This window comes from Mesoplodon mirus (genome assembly GCF_964341445.2).
Source record: "Mesoplodon mirus genome assembly, chromosome: X".
Lineage (NCBI taxonomy): Eukaryota > Metazoa > Chordata > Mammalia > Artiodactyla > Ziphiidae > Mesoplodon > Mesoplodon mirus.
The window spans coordinates 114222404-114242130 of record NC_138981.1 but is presented as its reverse complement, the minus strand read 5'-3'; the positions used below and the strand labels follow the sequence as shown (position 1 = coordinate 114242130).

General features: G+C 41.6%; 1 protein-coding gene across 1 annotated transcript; it reads right to left on the bottom strand.

Annotated features, from left to right (window-relative positions):
* Positions 1-13718: 13718 nt before the first annotated feature.
* On the bottom strand, positions 13719-14203 carry LOC309796605 (large ribosomal subunit protein uL29-like). The gene is given in 3 exon segments (XM_082609840.1): positions 13719-13904; positions 13908-13932; positions 13934-14203. Coding segments are annotated over 3 exon segments (375 nt in total). The 5' UTR covers positions 14164-14203; the 3' UTR covers positions 13719-13784.
* Between the last annotated feature and the right edge of the window lie 5524 nt (positions 14204-19727).

The following is a 19727-nucleotide window of genomic DNA, read 5'->3' as shown; positions in this document are numbered from 1 at the left end:
AGATAAGGAAACGAAGCCATAGACTCCTTAACCTCCTTGTCCAACATCACAAGACCAGAAATTGGTAGAGTTGGAATTTGAACCCGGATCTTCCTGATGACAAAGCTTATAGCCACAACCCACAGATCTATATTTCCTGTCTCTCCAGCTTCACTTCCTGCCATATCTTCCCTCACTTCACTTTCTAATAACACCAAACTGCCTTGTCTTTTCTTATACCCTATGCCTTATGTCTCTGCCCACATTGTCACATAAGTAGTTTTTGTCTTCCCACTTGATTGTGAAATTCTTTCAGTCAGAAACCATTGTCTTAAGCACTTTTAAATCTATATTAGTTATCTACTGCTACATAACAACGTTACCACAAACATAACAGCTTAAAGGAACACGCAAGTACTATCACATAGTTTCTGCGGACCAGGAGTCTGGGCACAGCTTAGCTGGATCCTCTGCTTAAAGTCTCACAGGACTGCAGTCAAGGTGTCAGCTGGGATTTCTGTTTTACCTGAGGTGTAACTGGGAAAGGATTTGCTTCCAAGTTCGCATGGGGTTGAGAGAATTCAGACCTTTGTAGGCTGCCAGACTAAGTGCCTCAGTTTGTTGGTTTTTGGTTTTGTTTCATTCTGTTTTCAAGATCAACAATATTTTATTTTATTTTATTTATAGTTTTTAATATTTATTATTTATTTACTTATTTGGCTGCATCGGGTCTTAGTTGTGGCACACAGGATCTTCATTGCAGCACGTAGGATCTTTCCTTGTGGCGCACAGACTTCTCTCTAGTTGTGGCATGCAGGCTCCAGGGCTCATGGGCTCTGTAGTTGTGGCATGCGGGTTCTCTCATAGAGGTGTGTGAGCTCAGTAGTTGTGGTGTGCGGGCTTAGTTGCCCTGTGGCATGTGGGATCCTGGTTCCCCAATCAGGGATCAAACCCACATCCCCTGCATTGGAAGGCGGATTCTTACCACTGGACCACCAGGGAAGTCACAAGATCAACAATATTTTAGTGAGATTATTTTAAAGAATTTCAATTAATGCCAAAAAAATCATGGTGAAAAACACAACAAAGTTTTAAATAAAAACAAGATCTGAGAGTGCTATGTCAAGCCATATTGGAGGCTAAGGCAAAAGGAAAAATGTGCAGCCCGATATACATGTTTTTATGTCTGTTTATTGTTTAATTACAATCAGGGCTATATAACAATGCCTTCTACACATATATTTTTTTCCAGAACATTAGAGTAGTTAAGAAATATTTAAAAATTGAAAAGCAGGGCTTCCCTGGTGGTGCAGTGGTTGAGAATCTGCCTGCCAATGCAGGGGACAGGGGTTCGAGCCCTGGTCTGGGAAGATCCCACATGCCGCGGAGCAACTAGGCCCGTGAGCCACAACTACTGAGCCTGCGCGTCTGGAGCCTGTGCTCCGCAACAAGAGAGGCCGCAATAGTGAGAGGCCTGCGCACCGCGATGAAGAGTGGTCCCCGCTTGCCACAACTAGGGGAAGCCCTCGCACAGAAACGAAGACCCAACACAGCAAAAATAAATAAATTAATTAATAAACTCCTACCCCCAACATCTAAAAAAAAAATTGAAAAGTAGATATATTAAAACTCTCATTATTTTAAGTTTAAATATTTTATTTATACTCAAGACAGAATTTGTTATCATTTTACTTTCCTGGTTTGAATAGAAGCAAACTCATTGATGATATTTTCATTAAAGCCATTAGCCAGTTTTAAAAATACATAAAACTGTCTGTATAGTTATATATAGTCATATACAGTATGTAACACAGATTCGTCCCTTTGCTTCAGGCTCCCGTATGGCTCAGCACAGCACTGGCCGGGTCCGTGACTTAAACAACCAGCCTCAAGCATCATAGGGACTCTGTAAATGGGAGTAGAACATTCGATAATATATACTCCTCAGCTCTCCTACTGCAGCTCCTTGGGGTGGTAGCTTCTCTTTTCATAGAAAAATATCCTCAGTTTGTTGTTGATTGTCAGCTGGGAGATGGTCCTCAGCTCTTTCTCCATAAGGCAGCTCACAACATAGCAGCTTTCTTCTTCAGAGTCAGCAAGGAGGAGCATCTCTCACACACCTTCTGTCACCTTTTCTGTATTTTATCAGCTAGAAGCAGCCACAGGTCTTGCCAACACTCAAGGGGAGGGGATCACACAATGGTGTGAACACCAGGAGGTGGGGGTCAGGGGGGCCACAGTATCTCACCATCTAGACTTTGAGCTGCCATATCACACAACTTACTGGAGCTGTGCATTATGACAATCCTTTACTAAGTGCTCAGTAAATATTTGCTGCCTGAAGGCACAAATAAACCAGAGTTAGACCAGCTTTGGAACAAAATTAACTGAGTGTAGCATTATAGAAAGAGTTTTAACATGGGAATCCAGAGTTTCATCAGTCTGGGTCTCAGTTTCCTTATCTGTAAAATGGGTGGCATAAACCAGTTGATCTCCGAGGTTCTTTTCATCTTTAAAATTCTGAAAGTCTAGAACATCTGTTTGTTTGTTTGTTTGTTTTCCTGTACGCGGGCCTCTCACTGTTGTGGCCTCTCCCATTGCGGAACACAGGCTCTGGACATGCAGGCTCAGCGGCCATGGCTCACGGGCCCAGCCGCTCCGCGGCATGTGAGATCTTCCCGGACCGGGCACGAACCCATGTCCCCTGCATTGGCAGGCGGACTCTCAACCACTGTGCCACCAGGGAAGCCCTAGAACATCTGTTTTTTTCTCTCTTTATCCATCCTTAACTTCTTCATGACATAATAATAGCTAATGTTTATATAGCACTGACTTGTGCCAGATATTGTTCTAAATGATTTCTGTGTTCCAGACTCTTACAGCACCACTTTGGGGTAGGTCCTTTTATTTTCCCCATTATATGGATGAGGTAGCTGAGATTCAGAGAGTTAAGTAACATCAGTCTGGCCCTGGAGTATATGCAGTGATCCCTATGTGGAGCGGTCCTCCTAAAGGAGAGAGACAGAAGAGGGGTAAAGGAGAGGAAACTAATTTTCAAGGCTTGGCTGGTTATATTTAGGATTTCCTTTTCTTTCAAGGTCAAATTTGAGGTTTAAGTGCCACGAGTCTAGGGACAGAAGACAAGACAATTGCGGCAGCTCTTTCTTAAACCTGGCATCTTCCCAGAGCATGAAAGGCATATTGGTAGAGCCAAAGCTCAGCTCAGCCAGCCAGAAGGAGCGGGAGGGAGAAGACTCCAAAGCTCAAACAGGGAATTAGAAAACTCAATGCGGAATCCCTCCCCGCTCTGCTGCCCCAGGCAGTGACTGGCAGGCACTGGCTCCCTATGGCCATTCTTTATCTGCCTTGGCCGTACAATGCCCCGTCCATGTTTGGAATTTCCAAGTAGAAAGACAAGTAGGTAGGGGTCAGGCTGGTGTGGATGGTGGGAGGGAGCTGGGTAAGAGAGGCAGTGAAGCAGAACATACCCAAGAGTGACAGTTTCTTATTCATTAAATTATCAACTCTCTGACAGAACAGACTGAGTCGAAGTAAATCCTTATTAGGCCTTAACTGGACTGGCTTAGCCCTGACACTTTGCTCTATAAGTCATTCTTTTATTTCTCTACCAGGTATAATCCCATATCAAAGAGCAAGGTGTATTCTGACTTTTTATTGCTTTCCTGTGAAGTGGTGGTTCCTGGTGCCGGGGAAGATGTAGGGCTAAATCATGCATCGTCATTTCTCAACCCCTTTCTATCTAAATTATACAGAAAGTCAGAAGCATAGCAATATGCCTACTTTGTTCTACCCTTGGTGACTACATTTTAGCTTTTATGGAACAGAATCAACAATTTAATGGAGAGAAATAAAAATTTATGTCCTTAATGATCACCTTGGAGAGAATGAAAACTCTGTCAACGTCCATGAGCCAGCCTGCAGACACAAAAAGGGGACTTGCAGGCAGAAAATGACTTCATAAACCCCCTGGGTATAGGGTGGGTTCTGGGACTCTGAGGTCCCGCCTCCACTGAGTTTGCAATAGTGCCTGGGCAAATTATCCCCGGGAGGCAAGGTAACTTGCTGCAGTGCTTCCGACCATAATGCCTGCTTTTTCTTCTCACATCAGAATAGCTTGCAGAGGTTTAAATTTAATGGTGGAAAATAAAATACAATGGAAAGTCCTTCTATTTGGATGAATCATTAGAAGGTTTTAATGGTGGGGAATTCAGAGAGTCCAATCTAGCTTAATAGTTAATTAACATAATAGTTAGGAATATGGACTCTCAAGCTAGACTGTCTGTGTTCAAGTTTGGATGCTCCCATTTTCTAGCTGTGCAACTGTGGGGAAGTTGCTCAGCCTCTCTGTGCCTCATCTGTACTATGAAGATAATAACAGTGCCTATACTCATAGGGTTGTTATAAGGATTAAGTGAGTTAAAATTTGTAAAGTGTTTAGAATAGCGCCTAGCAGATAATGAGAATTATTTAAGTATAAAATGAGTAGGGACTTCCCTGGTGGTCCAATGGGTAAGACTCCGTGCTCCCAATGCAGTGGGCCTGGGTTTGATCCCTACTCAGGGAACTAAATCCTGCATGCATGCTGCAACTAAGAGTTTGCATGCTGCAACTAAGAAGTCTGCATGCCACAACTAAAAAAAAAGATCCTGCATGCTGCAACTAAGACCCAGTGCGGCCAAAATAAATAAATAAACAAACAAAAATGAGTAAATTAATATTTATTCCCTCACTCACTGCTAGGCCTTATGTTGTAGATTTCTTTTTTGTTGCACACAACTACACTGAAATGTAGGTATTGTTATTCCCCGTTTATTGATATGGAAATTGAGCCTCAGACAGGTTATAGGCCACACAAGTTGTATGTTTCAGACCAAGATTCAAAATCAAATATGCTGGGACTTCCCTGGTGGTGCAGTGGTTAAGAATCCGCCGGCTAGTGCAGGGGACACGGGTTCAAGCCCTTGTCCGGGAAGATCCCACATGCTGCGGAGCAACTAAGCCCATGCATCACAACTACTGACCCTGCGCTCTAGAGGCCGCAAGCCACAACTACTGAAGCCCATGTGCCTAGAGACTGTGCTACACAACAAGAGAAGCCACCGCTGTGAGAAGCCTGAGCACCACAATGAAGAGTAGCCCCCGCTCACCACAACTAGAGAAAGCCCATGCACAGCAACAAAGACCCAACGCAGCCAAAAATAAATAAATAAATTTATTTAAAAAAAACAAAAACTGACCCTACTCAGTGCAAGCTCTGGGCCCAGCTATGTCTTCACTTGGCCCTCTGACCTACTTCTTTTTGTCTAAAGGACATTTCCTCCAAATGAGAGTTTTCAAAGAATAGATAAAGTGAGCCTGTGATTCAGGCCATTGCATCCCAATTTCATTTAAACTATAATTCATTATGTTTTTCCTACACTTATTCAAGAACTCATTGTTCATTATTCTTTCATCACTCTGTGATTAGGACAATTTGTATGCATCCCTTGTACGTTGGCCAGATAATGAAATAATCATTTGTGCATCTACACAGTACTTTACACTTAGAGTTCACAGTCTAGTTCACTCTATAAAGCCATTTTATCATTCTCTAACAAAGAGGGGAATCTCTAAAGTATCTGGTCAAAGGGGACAGTGCATTTATTTATTTGACAAATATTTGTTGGGTACCTACTATGTGCTAGGCACTGGAACAGCAGACAAGAATCCTTATCCTCTTGGAACTTACATGCTAGAGAGGAGAGACAGAGAGTAAATAAAGAAGTAAAATACATAGTGTGTAGGAGGGTTAAAAAGTGCTATAGAGGGCTTCCCTGGTGGCGCAGTGGTTGAGAGTCTGCCTGCCGATGCAGGGGACACAGGTTTGTGCCCCGGTCTGGGAAGATCCCACATGCCACAGAGCGGCTGGGCCAGTGAGCTGCTGAGCCTGTGCATCCGGAGCCTGTGCTCCACAACGGGAGAGGCCACAACAGTGAGAGGCCCGCATACCGCAAAAAAAAAAAAAAAAAAAAGTGCTATAGAAAAGATAAATAGAGAAGGGGGGAAGAGTGTTTGGCAGGAGATGTGTGTAATTTTAATTAGGATTATCGAGGAATGCCTAGTGATAAAATGGTTTGAACAAAAATCAGAAGGATGTGAGGGAGGCAATAAACTATGTGGATACTTGGCAAAGAGCTTTCTAGGCAGAGAGGAAAACAAATGCAAAGGCCCTGAGGCAGGAATAAGCTTAAATGTGTTTGAGGAATAATAAACTCCATTACATTTGTGTGGAACGGAGTGACAGGAAGAATGGTAGAAGATAAGGGAATGGAGAGTATTTTTCAGGTTTTTATCGGGCCATTAGAGGGTTTTGTCTTTTAGATGTGAGGGGAGCCCCTAGAGCAGTGGTTCCCAACCTTTTTGGCGCCAGGGACTGGTTTGTGGAAGACAAGTTTTCCACGGATGTGGTTGGGGGGGATGGGGGATGGTTTGGGGATGATTCAAGCACATTACGTTTATCGTGCACTTTATTTCTATTATTATTACATCAGCTCCACCTCAGATCACCAGGCATTAGATCCCGGGGGTTGGGGACTCCTGCACTAGAGGCATAAATTCTACACCTGATTATAATCTTACATTTTAACAGAATCACTGTTTGCTGTCTTGAGAATTGACTACAGAGCAGTAAAATCAGGAAGAGGAATTAGGAAGCTACTGCAGTAACTGAGGTGAGATATGATGGTGGCTTGGACCAAGGTGGTAGCAGTGAGAAGTGACGGCATTCTGTATATATTCTGTAGGTAAGAACTGCGGGATTTGCTAACAGATTGGATGGAGGGCCTGACAGAAAGAGAAGGCAAGGATGACTCCAAGATTTTAGCCTGAGCCACTGTTAAGTATTGGGTTGCTGTTTACTAAGACAGAAAGACTGATGGAGGAGCTAGTTTTGGTGGAAAAATAAGGAATTTTTTTTGGACCAGTTGGTGTGTGAGGTTGTTTGCTCCATGGCCCAGCAGCAAGGTCAGGTAAGGGCCACAGGGTGGGAGATATACTAAAGTAGTCAATATTCAATTCATGAATCGCTCAGTTTATCGCATCTACTTAGCACACAAAAACAGAGTTTAGAAAGAGGGTGGGGGTTAAGAAAGAGTCCCAGGGAGAAGTCCTGAGAGGAGGTGCTTCCGCAGGAGCAGCAGTCTTGGGTCTCACAACAAGCCCGACTGGGAAGCCAGCAGCTACCCTCTGAAGAGCGCCCAGCAGCTTGGATCTGTGTCCTCCAGCAAGGAGCCTTCAAGTCGCTCGGCACAGTGGCCCCTTTTTAAGGGTAAGAGTTACTTTGGGGGGGGGGATGTCTTTTTTTTCATTTTTTGTTTATTTTTTGTCTTTTTAAAAATTGAAGTGTAGTTGATTTACAATATTGTGCCAGTTTCAGGTGTACAGCAAAGTGATTCAGTTATACATATATATCATTTTCTGTTATAGGTTATTACAAGATATTGAATATATTTTCCTGTATTATACAGTAGTTCCTTGTTGCTTATCTATTTTATGTATAGTAGTTTGTATCTCTTAATCCCATACTCCTAATTTATCCCTCCCCCTCCCTTTCTCATTCTGTAACTATAAGTTTGTTCTCGGTATCTGAGTCTCTTTCTGTTTTGTATGCACTAGTTTGTTTTCTTTTTTAGATTCCACATATAAGTGATATCATACAGTATTTGTCTTTGTCTTATTTCACTAAGCGTAATACCCTCCAAGTTGTTGCAAATGTTAGAATTTCCCTTTTTTTTTTAATGGCTGAGTAGTACTGAATTGTGTATACATACTACATCTTTTTTTTTTTTTTTTTTTTTTTTGTGGTACGCGGGCCTCTCCTGTTGTGGCCTCTCCCGTGTGGAGCACAGGCTCCGGATGTGCAGGGTCAGCGGCCATGGCTCACGGGCCCAGCCGCTGCGTGGCATGTGGGATCTTCCCGGACTGGGGCATGAACCCGAGTCCCCTGCATCGGCAGGCAGACTCTCAACCACTGCGCCACCGGGGAAGCCCTCACTTTTCATTTTAATGAAACTTTATTAAAGTTATGAGCTTAACATTTAATTTAAATAATCAGGAAACTGCTTCTTGGGTAGATGAAGTGAAACCATGAGGCAGCAAAGGTATTTCCTTACTCTTTTATTTATTTATTTTTTTGGTACACGGGCCTCTCACTGTTGCGGCCTCTCTCGTTGCGGAGCACAGGCTCCGGACGCGCAGGTTCAGCGGCCATGGCTCACGGGCCCAGCTGCTCCGCGGCAGGTGGGATCTTCCCGGACCGGGGCACGAATCCGTATCCCCTGCATCGGCAGGTGGAGTCTCAACCACTGCGCCACCAGGGAACCCCCCACATCTTCTTTATCCATTCCTTTGTTGATGGACATTTGCTTCCATGTCTTGGCTCTTGTAAATAGCACTGCAGTGAACACTGGGTGCATGTATCTTTTTGAATTATGGTTTTCTCTGGATGTACGCCCAGTAGTGGGATTGCTGGATCATATGGTAACCATTTTTAGTTTTTTAAGGAACCTCCATACTGTTTTCCATAGTGGCTGCACCAATTTAGATTCCCACCAACAGTGCAAGGGGGTTCCCTTTTTTCCACACCCTCTCCAGAATTCATTATTTGTAGGCTTTTTAATGATGGCCATTCTGACTGGTGTGAGGTGATACCTCATTGTAGTTTTGATTTGCAATTCTCTAATAATTAGTGAAGTTGAGCATCTTTTCATGTGCCTGTTGGTTATCTGTATGTCTTCTTTGGAGAAATGTCTATTTAGATCTGCCCATTTTTAGATTGAGTTGTTTGCTTTTTTGATATTAAGTTGTATGAGCTGTTTGTGTATTTTGGAAATTAACCCTTTGTCGGGTGCAGCATTTGCAAATATTTCCCACATGAGGGGGTCGTGACTCTTATCAGTTGCTTCTTCTGTTCCAGTGACGTACATTCCCCGATAAATTTCTTATCTAAAGTAATATTCCTTGTTTAGCACTTTAAGACACTGACAGTCCTAGAGTGGATGTTACAAAACTACTATGGCAGTTCACATACTGTGACCCCATTTTGAACTGTTTAAGGTCACTTAAATCCTATAAGTTTCACACAGATGAATAGAAATCATAACATAAATCACATCATAACGAAGGCACCTACTAGACTCTCAGGAAGAGATTTCTAGTAGGCAATTGGGTATATACGACTGGAGTATAGGGGAGAGATCTGGCCTGGGGAGATATATTATGGAGTCATCATTGAAGATGGCATTTAAGCCATGGAAGCAAATGAGATCACTACAGAGGTCAAGGTGGATAGAAAAGAGACTCAAGGCCTGAGCCCTGTGCATTCCAAATAAGGGGGAATCAGGGATGAGCAAAGGGTTAGTGCAGCTAGTTGCCGCTGTTTGAAGGTTGCCACCTGCGAACGGACAAAAGCGTTTATGTCTAGAATCTTGGTAAATCTAACTGCTGCTCTAACAAAGACCCTCTAATGGAAGGGAAATAAATGAAAGAAAAGAAGTGAAATAATTCTTTGTATTTAAAACACTAGAATTATAGATTGTTTGAACTCGAAGGAACCTTAGAGATCTTCTAGTTCAAATCTTTCAATGTGTACAAGTGGAAACTAAGGTCAAGGTCACAGGGCTGTTAGATACTCAACTAGAACTCAAACTGAAGTCGCTTGGCTTCCTGACACATGCTCTTCAGTGCATAGCTAGTTCCCTCAGGGCACCAAGGATGAGAATATTCCAATAGATGCAAACTTTGAGAGGCAACAAATCAAGATTTCTTCTCAGGGTCAAGAGTTGAGGTAAATAAAAGAATTATTATATCAGAGAGGAATATTACCAATTGGTGTTTCCATTTCTTCTTGATAAATCTGTTTCTACTCAATTAATTAAAAAGACATATGTTTTGCTCTCTGGATATCACATATTATTATGTAAAGATAGGCTTAGTTGTTAGAAATGGTCAGAGCCTGCGTTGCAATGTTATAGTGAGCTACTATCCCCCTCAGAAACTTTGTAATCACTGAGACTTTATTATATTAAGTGTTTTCTAGGTCACAAGGTTAGATATCATTGTACGCTAAGAAATCGCCCATCAGTGAATTGCAATGTCAATTTACGCTTGTTCTTTTTTTTTTAGTGTGAAAAATAAGTTAGACATTAACTTTCAGTCCTCTGCTCACACCAAATGCTAGCCTGTGGTAGAAGGAAATCTATTCAGTAAATCACCTTTCTCCCTCACATTTGAAACCCTGTAATAATCCATTTGTTCAATGTACATTTGGGCTTATTTTTAGGATTTTTATCATATCCCATTAATTTGTTAGTCTATTCTTACTACAGTAACACATAGTTTTTATTACCATGTCCTTGTAATTCATTTTAATATCTAGTGCTAGTCACCTCTCATTTCTTGTTCAAAATGGTTTTGGCAGTTTCCTCATGATTATTTTCTAGATGAATTTTGGATTTATATATTCAAGTTTCAAAGCGATATATTATATTAGTATATTTGTTGGGATTACATGGAATATTTAGATTAATATAATTGATTTTTAAAACTATTTACACCTTCTTATACAAGAATATATATGTCTTTTTCATTTACCGAAGTCTTCTTTTATGGTTATCAGTAGAGTTTTACAATTTTCTTTTTTTCATATAGGTCTTGTACATATCTTGTTAAGTTTATGTCAAGGGAATTAATCTTTACTGTTACTTTTATAAATGAGATGTGTTTATACATTAAATTTATATTAATATAATTATAATGTTACTGAATTCTTAACAATTCTAACCAATTACATTGTAAATTATCTTCTAATAATTTATCATTTCTTAGAGTTTTTTTTTTTTTTTTTGCGGTACACGGGCCTCTCACTGTTGTGGCCTCTCCCGTTGTGGAGCACAGGCTCTGGACGCACAGGCTCAGCAGCCATGGCTCACGGGTGCAGCCGCTCGGCAGCATGTGGGATCTTTCTGGACCAGGGCACGAACCCGTGTCCCCTGCATCGGCAGGCAGACTCTCAACCACTGTGCCACCAGGGAAGCCCCATTTCTCTGAGTTTTTAATGACATAGTCATTTCATATGCTTATAATAATTTTCCATCTTTCTTTTTTTATATATCTTATTTTTTCTCTCTTTAATGCAATGGCTAATACTTCCAGGACAATGTTAAACAACAGTCAACACAGTGTTTTCTTTGCCTTGTTTTTGATTTTAATGAAAATATTTCTGTTATTTCAAAGATAACAACCTTTTGTTTGACACAGGGTTAAGGAGGGTATCCATTTATTTCATATTTTATTAAGCATCAATAAATCAGTTATAGAAATATTTTATCATTTATCTGTTTTGGTATTTACTGAGATAACCACATGCTGAATCATTTTTCCTTTGATTTATTAGACATTGAATAATATTAATTTAATCTTGACTAGTTCTTTCCTTTCTAGGGAAAAATTCCACTGGTTATATGTGTTACTGTATTAATTCGTGGTAAGATGGATTCTATTTGCTTTGCTAATATTTAAGGGTTTTATATCAATATTCAGAGATGGGATATATCTGCATTTTTCTATTTTGTCTGAATTTTCTGGTTTTGGTATCAGTATTGTCTTTTTCCATTAACCTCTTCCCCACTCAACATGCACAAACACACATACACCTTTTTAAAGTAGATAGTTAATGGATGGTCTATTTTTTTTCCCAAAGCAACCACCTTTCTTTTTTTTTCCACACTATAAAATATTTGTTTAATGAACATATGAGTGGGAAAAAGGCTTATGCTTGCCCACTTAGGAAACTGTGGACCAGGTTGCCGAGAGTCTTACGGTATTAAAAGTTGGTGTTTTTTTGGTTTTTTTCTTTTTGCTTTTTGACTCCCTTCACCCATTGTCTCCCACCCACACTCTAATTTGTGCTTATTCTTCTGAGAGTTGTTGTGGGAGATGGTTCAGGCTATCTGCCTTCAAGAAAATGAATTTCCCTTGGCAAGTCCAAGCTGGCCTCTTATGCAACACACAGTAAACGGGATGGTGCTCTCACCGCCCACTCCCTCCTTAGAGTAGCATGTGATGCTAGACTAGGAAGAGAGCATTGATGTTTAGAAATAGTTTTGGCTTAGATAGGTCCCAGTGTTTAGAGGTCCAGAGCTGAACTGAGCTCAGAAAGGCAATCATGTGAGGCCTGGGGTTCCCATATGACTTTTGCCTTCTCCCTGTCTAATGCTGACATAGCCATGAGTAATCCTGACCAATTTTGAAACAGACTGTTGTGAAGGCACTGAATTTTCCCTTTTGGTGGTATCACATTGAGTTGGCCATTGCCTCTTCGTTCCTATCTCCCAGAGAAAGGGACACATTAGTCTGAATTCCCCAGGGAATTCTTTCTGTGAACTCCTTGTCAGAACTAAGTCCGTCTGAGCCTCTACTGGCCAGTGGTCTAGTCAACTGTAACAAACACTGCAATAGGCCAGGTGAGGGCAGCAAAGGGCTGATCATGCAGCAGGATTCGCGTCCAGTGTCAAATAATTAGCCCGGAAGGCAGATGCAAAGAGGTCCATGCCTGATGCCACATCTTTATTAGGAAGGCCAAGGTTGCAAGGATGAGATGAGAGTGGGAATGAGTGAAGGATGTTCCAGAGAGAAATGAGGGCAATTCAGAAGCACAAGCAGAGAAGGAAACTATAAGTGCATGGGAGCCAAGCTAAGACCAGGAAAGGTGGGAAGGAATTTTCTGGCACCTATTTTGAGCCAAATACTTTTATCTAATAATAACTACCATTTAGGTAAAAATGAACACCATCTTTCACTTACTATGTCTTAGATATTGTGCTAGGCTGCTAATGTTTATACATATATACATACACACATATATATACAAATATATTTTTATGTAGTATTTAAGCTCTGAAATCAATACATGGATGAGGGTAGCTAGAGAAGAGTCTCAAGGCCTGAGACTTGGGCACTCTGTTGTATAGAAGTGAGAAAGAGAACCAGCAAGAAGCCCTAAAAAGAAACTGCTCGTTCCTGAAGTATAAATATATGTATATTTATAATACATAAAATATATAATGTTTCCTTATATATATATATATATATATATAGTGTTATGTATAACATATTTGATTTATAATCCTAAAAAGATACACAAGGTAGGTGTTATACATTTTTAATAGCTGAGGAAACTGAAATCCAGAGAAGTAATTTTCCCAAGCTCACAGTATATGGTTAAGCTGATGCACAAACTCACAACTTTCTGATTCAAAATCAGCACTTTCTAAAACATCATATATTATATGTCTTACAATGTACTTCTATGAATTTATCCATTTCATCTGTATTATCTAATTTGCTGGCATACAATTTTTCATAGTATTCCCTTATAATTCCATTTATTTCTGTAATGTCAGTAGTAAAGTCCTCTCATTGTTGATTTTTGTGTAGTTATTATTCTTTTCTCTTGGTCAGTTTAGCTAAAAGTTTGTCAGTTTTGCTAATCTTTCAAATAACTAACTTTTTACTTTGTTGATAGTCTCTATTATTTTTCTATTTCCTTTCACTGGTTTTTGCTTTAATCTTTATTATATTTTTCCTTCTGCTTGCTTTCAGTTTAGTTGGTTCTTCTTCTTTTATTTCCTTAAGGGGAAAGTTTAGGTAATTGATTTGAGATATTTCTTCTTATTTATTTATTTATTTATATTTATTTATTTATTTATTTATTGGCCAGTTTGTTTGTTTTATTGACACCTGGATGCTCAGGCCTTGACCGCGTACTTCCGGAGTGGGTACAGCCACTCTTTCCGCTGCTGCTTCTTGGTCTTCAGGTTTTCTCCGTGTTTGTTGAGCCGGCGGCACATGGCACGTGTTTTCCTGGATCACAGATCCAGGGGCCTGTAATTCTTGATAGAATTTCCTGAGGTTCTCTTTCTGAGTCTGGTTAATGACGGTGAGTACACGGGCGATGGATTTGCGAACAACATGGATCTTGGAGAGATCCATGGAGAGTTTGGAAGCCGCGCTGCCTGTTACTTTAGCCACGCATAGCTGGGACAGCTCCACTTTCAGGTCCTCCAGCTGTTTCAGCAGCTCCTCCTTCTTCTTGCCGTGAAGGTCTGGAGCCTTAATCTTGGCCATGACTGCAGAGTCAGTCTCCGCCGCCTTCTCGGAGGGAAAGACTATTTCTTTTTTTTTTTTTTAAGTTTTCTACATGCAACAGCCTTCTTGTTTTAATTTATTTTTGCTGTGTTGGGTCTTTGTTTCTGTGCGAGGGCTATCTCTAGTTGTGGCAAGTGGGGGCCACTCTTCATCACGGTGCGTGGGCCTCTCACTGTCGTGGCATCTCCTGTTGTGGAGCACAAGCTCCAGACGCGCAGGCTCAGTAGTTGTGGCTCACGGGCCTAGTCGCTCCGCGGCACGTGGGATGCTCCCAGACCGGGGCACGAACCTGTGTCCCCTCCATCGGCAGGCAGACTCTCAACCACTGCGCCACCAGGGAAGCCCCTATTTCTTCTTTTTTAATATAGGCCTTTACATCTGTAAAGTTATCGCTAAGTACTGCTTTTCCCGTGTCACATAAGTTTTGTTATGTTGTATTTTAGTTTTCATTCGTCTCAAAGTATTTTCTAATTTGCCTTGTGATTTTTTTCCTTTGGCCCATTGGTTGTTAAGGTGTGTGTTGTTTAATTTTCACATATTTGTGAATTTATAATCCTGCCCCTTTAGTCAGGCGCTGCTGACCCCACCCCTTTAGTCAGGTGCTGCTGACCCCGCCCCTTTTGTCAGGCGCTGCTGACCCCGCCCCTTTAGTCGGACGTTACGGAGGATGTTAAAGGTCCCGCCCCCTCAGGCTTCTGGAATACCTAACGGTGGCCCGTCGTCGTCTGTGCCTCCATTAGAGAAGGCTTCTGAAATACCTAGCGGTGGCCCGTCGTCGTCCGTGCCTCCATTAGAGAAGGCTTCTGAAATACGGTCACCTCTCGTCGTCCATGCCTCCATTACGAGACTAACTTCTCTTCACGGTGAGAATTAAATGAAAGGAAGACCCTTGTTTCTCTCAAAAACCTGAGGACCGAACTCAGTGAGAGGAACCCGGTTCTCGCTCTGAGGTAAAATGGTGGTGGTATTGAATTTGTCTGGCTTGTTCTTGATTTCTACTTGACGTATGTATATTGTTCAGTATCTCAGTGACTTTATTGCTGGATCAGTAGTCATCTCCAAATAGTCTCTTCCTGTATTATGTTTAGAAATCAGAAAGACTGTTGGTAGGATCGAAAGCTGCCTCTACTGCCTTTGTTTCTATGAGGTACCGAGGTTTTAGGCATTGGGACGTTATCTAGCCTCACAAATACTACCGTTTCAAGACCTAAACCTTGAAACATTTTAAACTGTGGTATTTAGGTCCACAGGTCAGGCTTGAAGGCATCTTTATTGCGTCCATTTTGCTCATAGGATTTTTAGAGGGGAGGATATTTTCCAGAGACCACGTCCACAAAAGCCAATATTAGCAACTGTCAGATTTCTTTTATTGTTACTGCCTTGAAGTAATAGTTTGAAATAATTCTCTTGAAACAATTCTCCATTTCAGACAGTAGCAATGTTATGTAATGGTTGGGGTTATTCATAAAAGAAGTACCCTAAATGATACCAGCTGCTTTTTGATGTCTGTGATTTTCTAACTTACTGTGTTACTGGTGACTTACACCAATACCCCATGAAATGTTGTTGTGGAATCTGGTGAACAGCTCAGCCTCCCATTTCAAAGGTTTATTATCCGTAATCCTGCCTGAGTCTTTAGCTATGGTATTGAATAGAATAAACAGATTTGTTTGAGACTCCCGTTCATAGAAGTTAAGGGACATTGCCTTTTAGCCTAATATTTCCTACTTTCCTTGTGGTGGTTGATTAAAGCAGGATGAACTATGGTTCATTTGGAAGGGGTAGTCAAACCTCTGAGGCAGCAGTCTCATCTGATCTGGTAGCCTTAGTTTGACTCCAAAAGCAGAAATGGCGGGAAAGAACTTTGTAGAAGGAGGCAATGCGATGCAAAGCTGAAAAGGGCAGTTGAAGGATGGTTTGAATTCACTGCTTGGACCAATCACAGAGTCTGGTTTGAGTTACTTTGTCATTGGTTTATCCTGTGCATCTCTGTGTAGTGTTGTAGTGTGAGGTGAGGGGTGTCGGGCAGAGGGCAACTCGGCTGTCTCCTGTTTCATTAAACACGGTTGAACCCCTTCCCTGGGTCTCTAGAAATGGGAACTACCAGCAGCGACTAGCTCTATGGTGGGGATCCTGTTTGTACAACCAGTTTCTTTCATTAAGCAGGAGAATCTTTCCCCTCACACTTATTTGTATTCCTCTGTACACTGTGCATGCCACTGTTACAGAGACATTGGCATAATCAGACTGTTCTGATTTCAAAGAAACCTCACTTTGCCTTTTTAACACCAAAGTTTTGATCTTTCTTTTTATTCTTTTTGGAAAGCCAGTAGCAAACAGCAGAAGGGTAGAATGCACTAGATTGTAGAAAACAAACTTCGGGAGTCAAAGGAGTTCGGGGTGCTGCTTAGATTCCTTTGTTTCAACTGGTATGAGAATGTGGATCTGAATGTAATTTTAGAGCTCAGCTCTGTCTATGGAAAAGAGGGAGAGATGAGATTCATGGACCAAGTGGGAAGCAGGGAATGGTAATCTGCCAGCCTACAGGCATCCCACATGCCTCCCTGTGGCATTTATTTGGTAGGGGTCCTGAAGGCATAGGCCAGGAATTAAATTAATATGTAGGTCATACTCCTCCAAATCTGTACCGCTCCATACATTGTTGGCCATTTTTATGATCTGCAGACATTGCTGGGATCACATACCATATTTAATACACATAAAGCCTCCAGTCTCTGAGTCTGAGAGACATTCAGTTCATTTTCACTCTAAGGCAAGTCTGGTAGCTCAGCTGGCTTCTAACATATTATTTCAAAACTTTGTGCCACTGTTAAAAATTTTCAGTGAATTCAGGTATTGGAAGCTGGGGGCAAGGTTTGAGATTTGCATGCTTAAGGCTCCCTGACCCCTGTTGTTTCCTGTTCCATTACACAGTGGGATGAATGGGTTTGGGTGAGGGGATCATGACAAAAAGTGCTAATGTTGATTGGGTTACATTTAATGCTCCTGTATAATAAATGCTCTCTCTTGTCCCTGTCCTAGTCGTAGTCTCTGTCAATACAAGCGTCCAAACCACAAGAATTGATTGGTAAGAATTCCCCATTTGGTGCTCTTTCACCCAAATTGCTCTCTGATACGTTTCTTTAAAACATGTAGAGGTCCTGTGTGTGAACTTGATTTCACCTTTGCTAACTGTCAATTTTCTGGCAAGGTATGTAGTAACTGGGTCAGGATTCCTTTCTGATGAGTGATGACATTTCCTATTAATTTGGGATTGAAGCTTTCAGAATCCGGGAATACCAAATCTCAGTGTGGGACATCTTCTCACCACAGTTTATATGTTTGGAGTTGTTGCTCACTCTGGCCTACGTTTTGGAATGTGGTCTTCCCCTGCATCCATGTAACAGTAGGTCTTATGAGTTGCACTTACTATAATCTTCTGTAGAGTAAATGCCTGCATGATGTAGCTCTAATGCTTGGTGCTTTATAACTTGCCACTTGGGTTGCTTTGGAGTCAGTCAGATCACAGTTCCAACCTGATTCCACCAGTAACTGTCTATCCTTAATTCCTAACTAACTTCTTGAGTCTCAGTTTCCTTATCTGCAAAACAGGAATCATACTTTGCTATCAGGAATGTTGTGAGAATTAAATGTGATAATCTTTGTAATGCACCCAGGACACAGGAGATACCCAAGGAATTAGCCCCCCACTCCCCAATTTCCTGAATGCATGTATTGCTTGGTTTAGCACCCTCCCTTTCCCCTTCCTTTAATTATTTTCTCTCCTCTCTCAGGTACAGCAAATTCCTCATAGGTTACACTGGCTTCTCTTTGGAAACCACACCTCTGCGATCTTGCTATGAAGCAAGAGGTAGCCCATGGACTCAGAATTTTCCTTGTTCTGAGCCCAGGTTCTGTCTCTGCTAAATTGGACACCTTATACAGAGGCTGACATGGCTCAGCACCCAGTGGGGTTCTAGGATTTGTCAAGCTATGCTGGCTGGAGGGTGCCTGGCAGTCCTAGAAAGTTCTCCTCCATTTCCTTGCCTATAACAAGTCACTTCTGATCTGTGATTAGTTCATTTAAGAGTAGGTAAAAACATTGACAATGTGAAAGATGGGGGAAAATGCTAAATATAAATATGCACTATCCTAAGATGTTCTCAAGGAGACTTTTAACCTTTAGTCTCAAAAGAACTTCTAAAGATTACCCACCCAAGGTCCAAACATCCACATTTCTTTTTGATTAGAAACTAAAGTGTCTAGCTATTACATAGCACATTGACATTTCAAGACCTTTGATTTTTCCCTGTAATTGGTTAAATTGCTTTAAGGCCCTGGATGGCAAGGATCATTGTTATTTCTCATTAAGTGAAAAACTGAGGCTAGAAGTATTTAGACAAAGATTTACCCAAAACCACTTAGGGGACTTCCCTGGTGGTCCAGAGGTTAAGAATCCATCTTGCAATGCAAGGGATGCCAGTTCCATCCCTGGTCAGAGAACTAAGATCCCACATGCCGCGGGGCAACCAAGCCCATGTGCCACAGCTAGAGAGCCTATGCGCTCTGGAGCCTATGTGCCACAACTAGAGAGGAGCCCATGCTGCGCAACGAAAGATCCCACGTGGCATTTAAAAAGTTGCATGGTTAATGCAGGATTTATTGCCTGTCTGACTTCAATAATAACATTTGTAGGAATGGTGAGAAGATCATGATCCTTATAGGAAGAGTTGCAGGTCATTTGTATATCTTGATGGAGACTAATTATAGGTCTGGCCCATGAGAATAAAAACACAAGTGAGAGAGAGACTTTCTCTGTCCTGTTCATATTTGCATTCCAAGTGTTTGGAATTGATTCTAGGAGTAAACTGCCTCCTAGTGAAGGACCTTAGGTCTAGGTGAGATGTCAAAAGGGACAAGAGACATTGCTGTCTGTCTGTGTGTAGACATACACTTTAAGAAATTCTGTCCAAAGTCTAGAAGGAGCTGATGAGGTTGCCGCACTGTGGCTGGATCAGGCAGAATCTGCAGGTAACTCTAGTAGAATACTGCATTAGGACTCTAGATAGCCACAAGGGCCTCAGGAGAGCCTCGTAACTGCTAGATGCCCAAAGAGCAGACCTGTGAGCTTCTGCTAGAGTTCTTCTTCCAGAGTCAAGAGTGGAGGTTCTGCTCTCCTTGCTTGGCTCTTTCTCTAGCTGATGATGCAGCGTTTAAGGTCTAGGGACAGATTTCCCTAGAGGAAGCAGGGCGAGAGATACCAGCTAGAAACATGCTAGCAAGAGAGTAAAGAGAGAAGAATGATTGTTCATAGTGCACAAAGGTACATGAGTAGCTTGCTGGTCAGGGAGTAACTTTTCCAAATTTGATCTCTTCTCAACAGATCCAGTTTCACTGTTTCCGCCTGAACTGAAAAAGGCCTTCCTCTCCCAGGACGCTTGTGGAGGTGAGGACATATGAGAGTCACAGAAGAGAAGCATTTTTAATAATATATCATTTTGGGCTTCCCTGGTGGCACAGTGGTTGAGAGTCCGCCTGCTGAT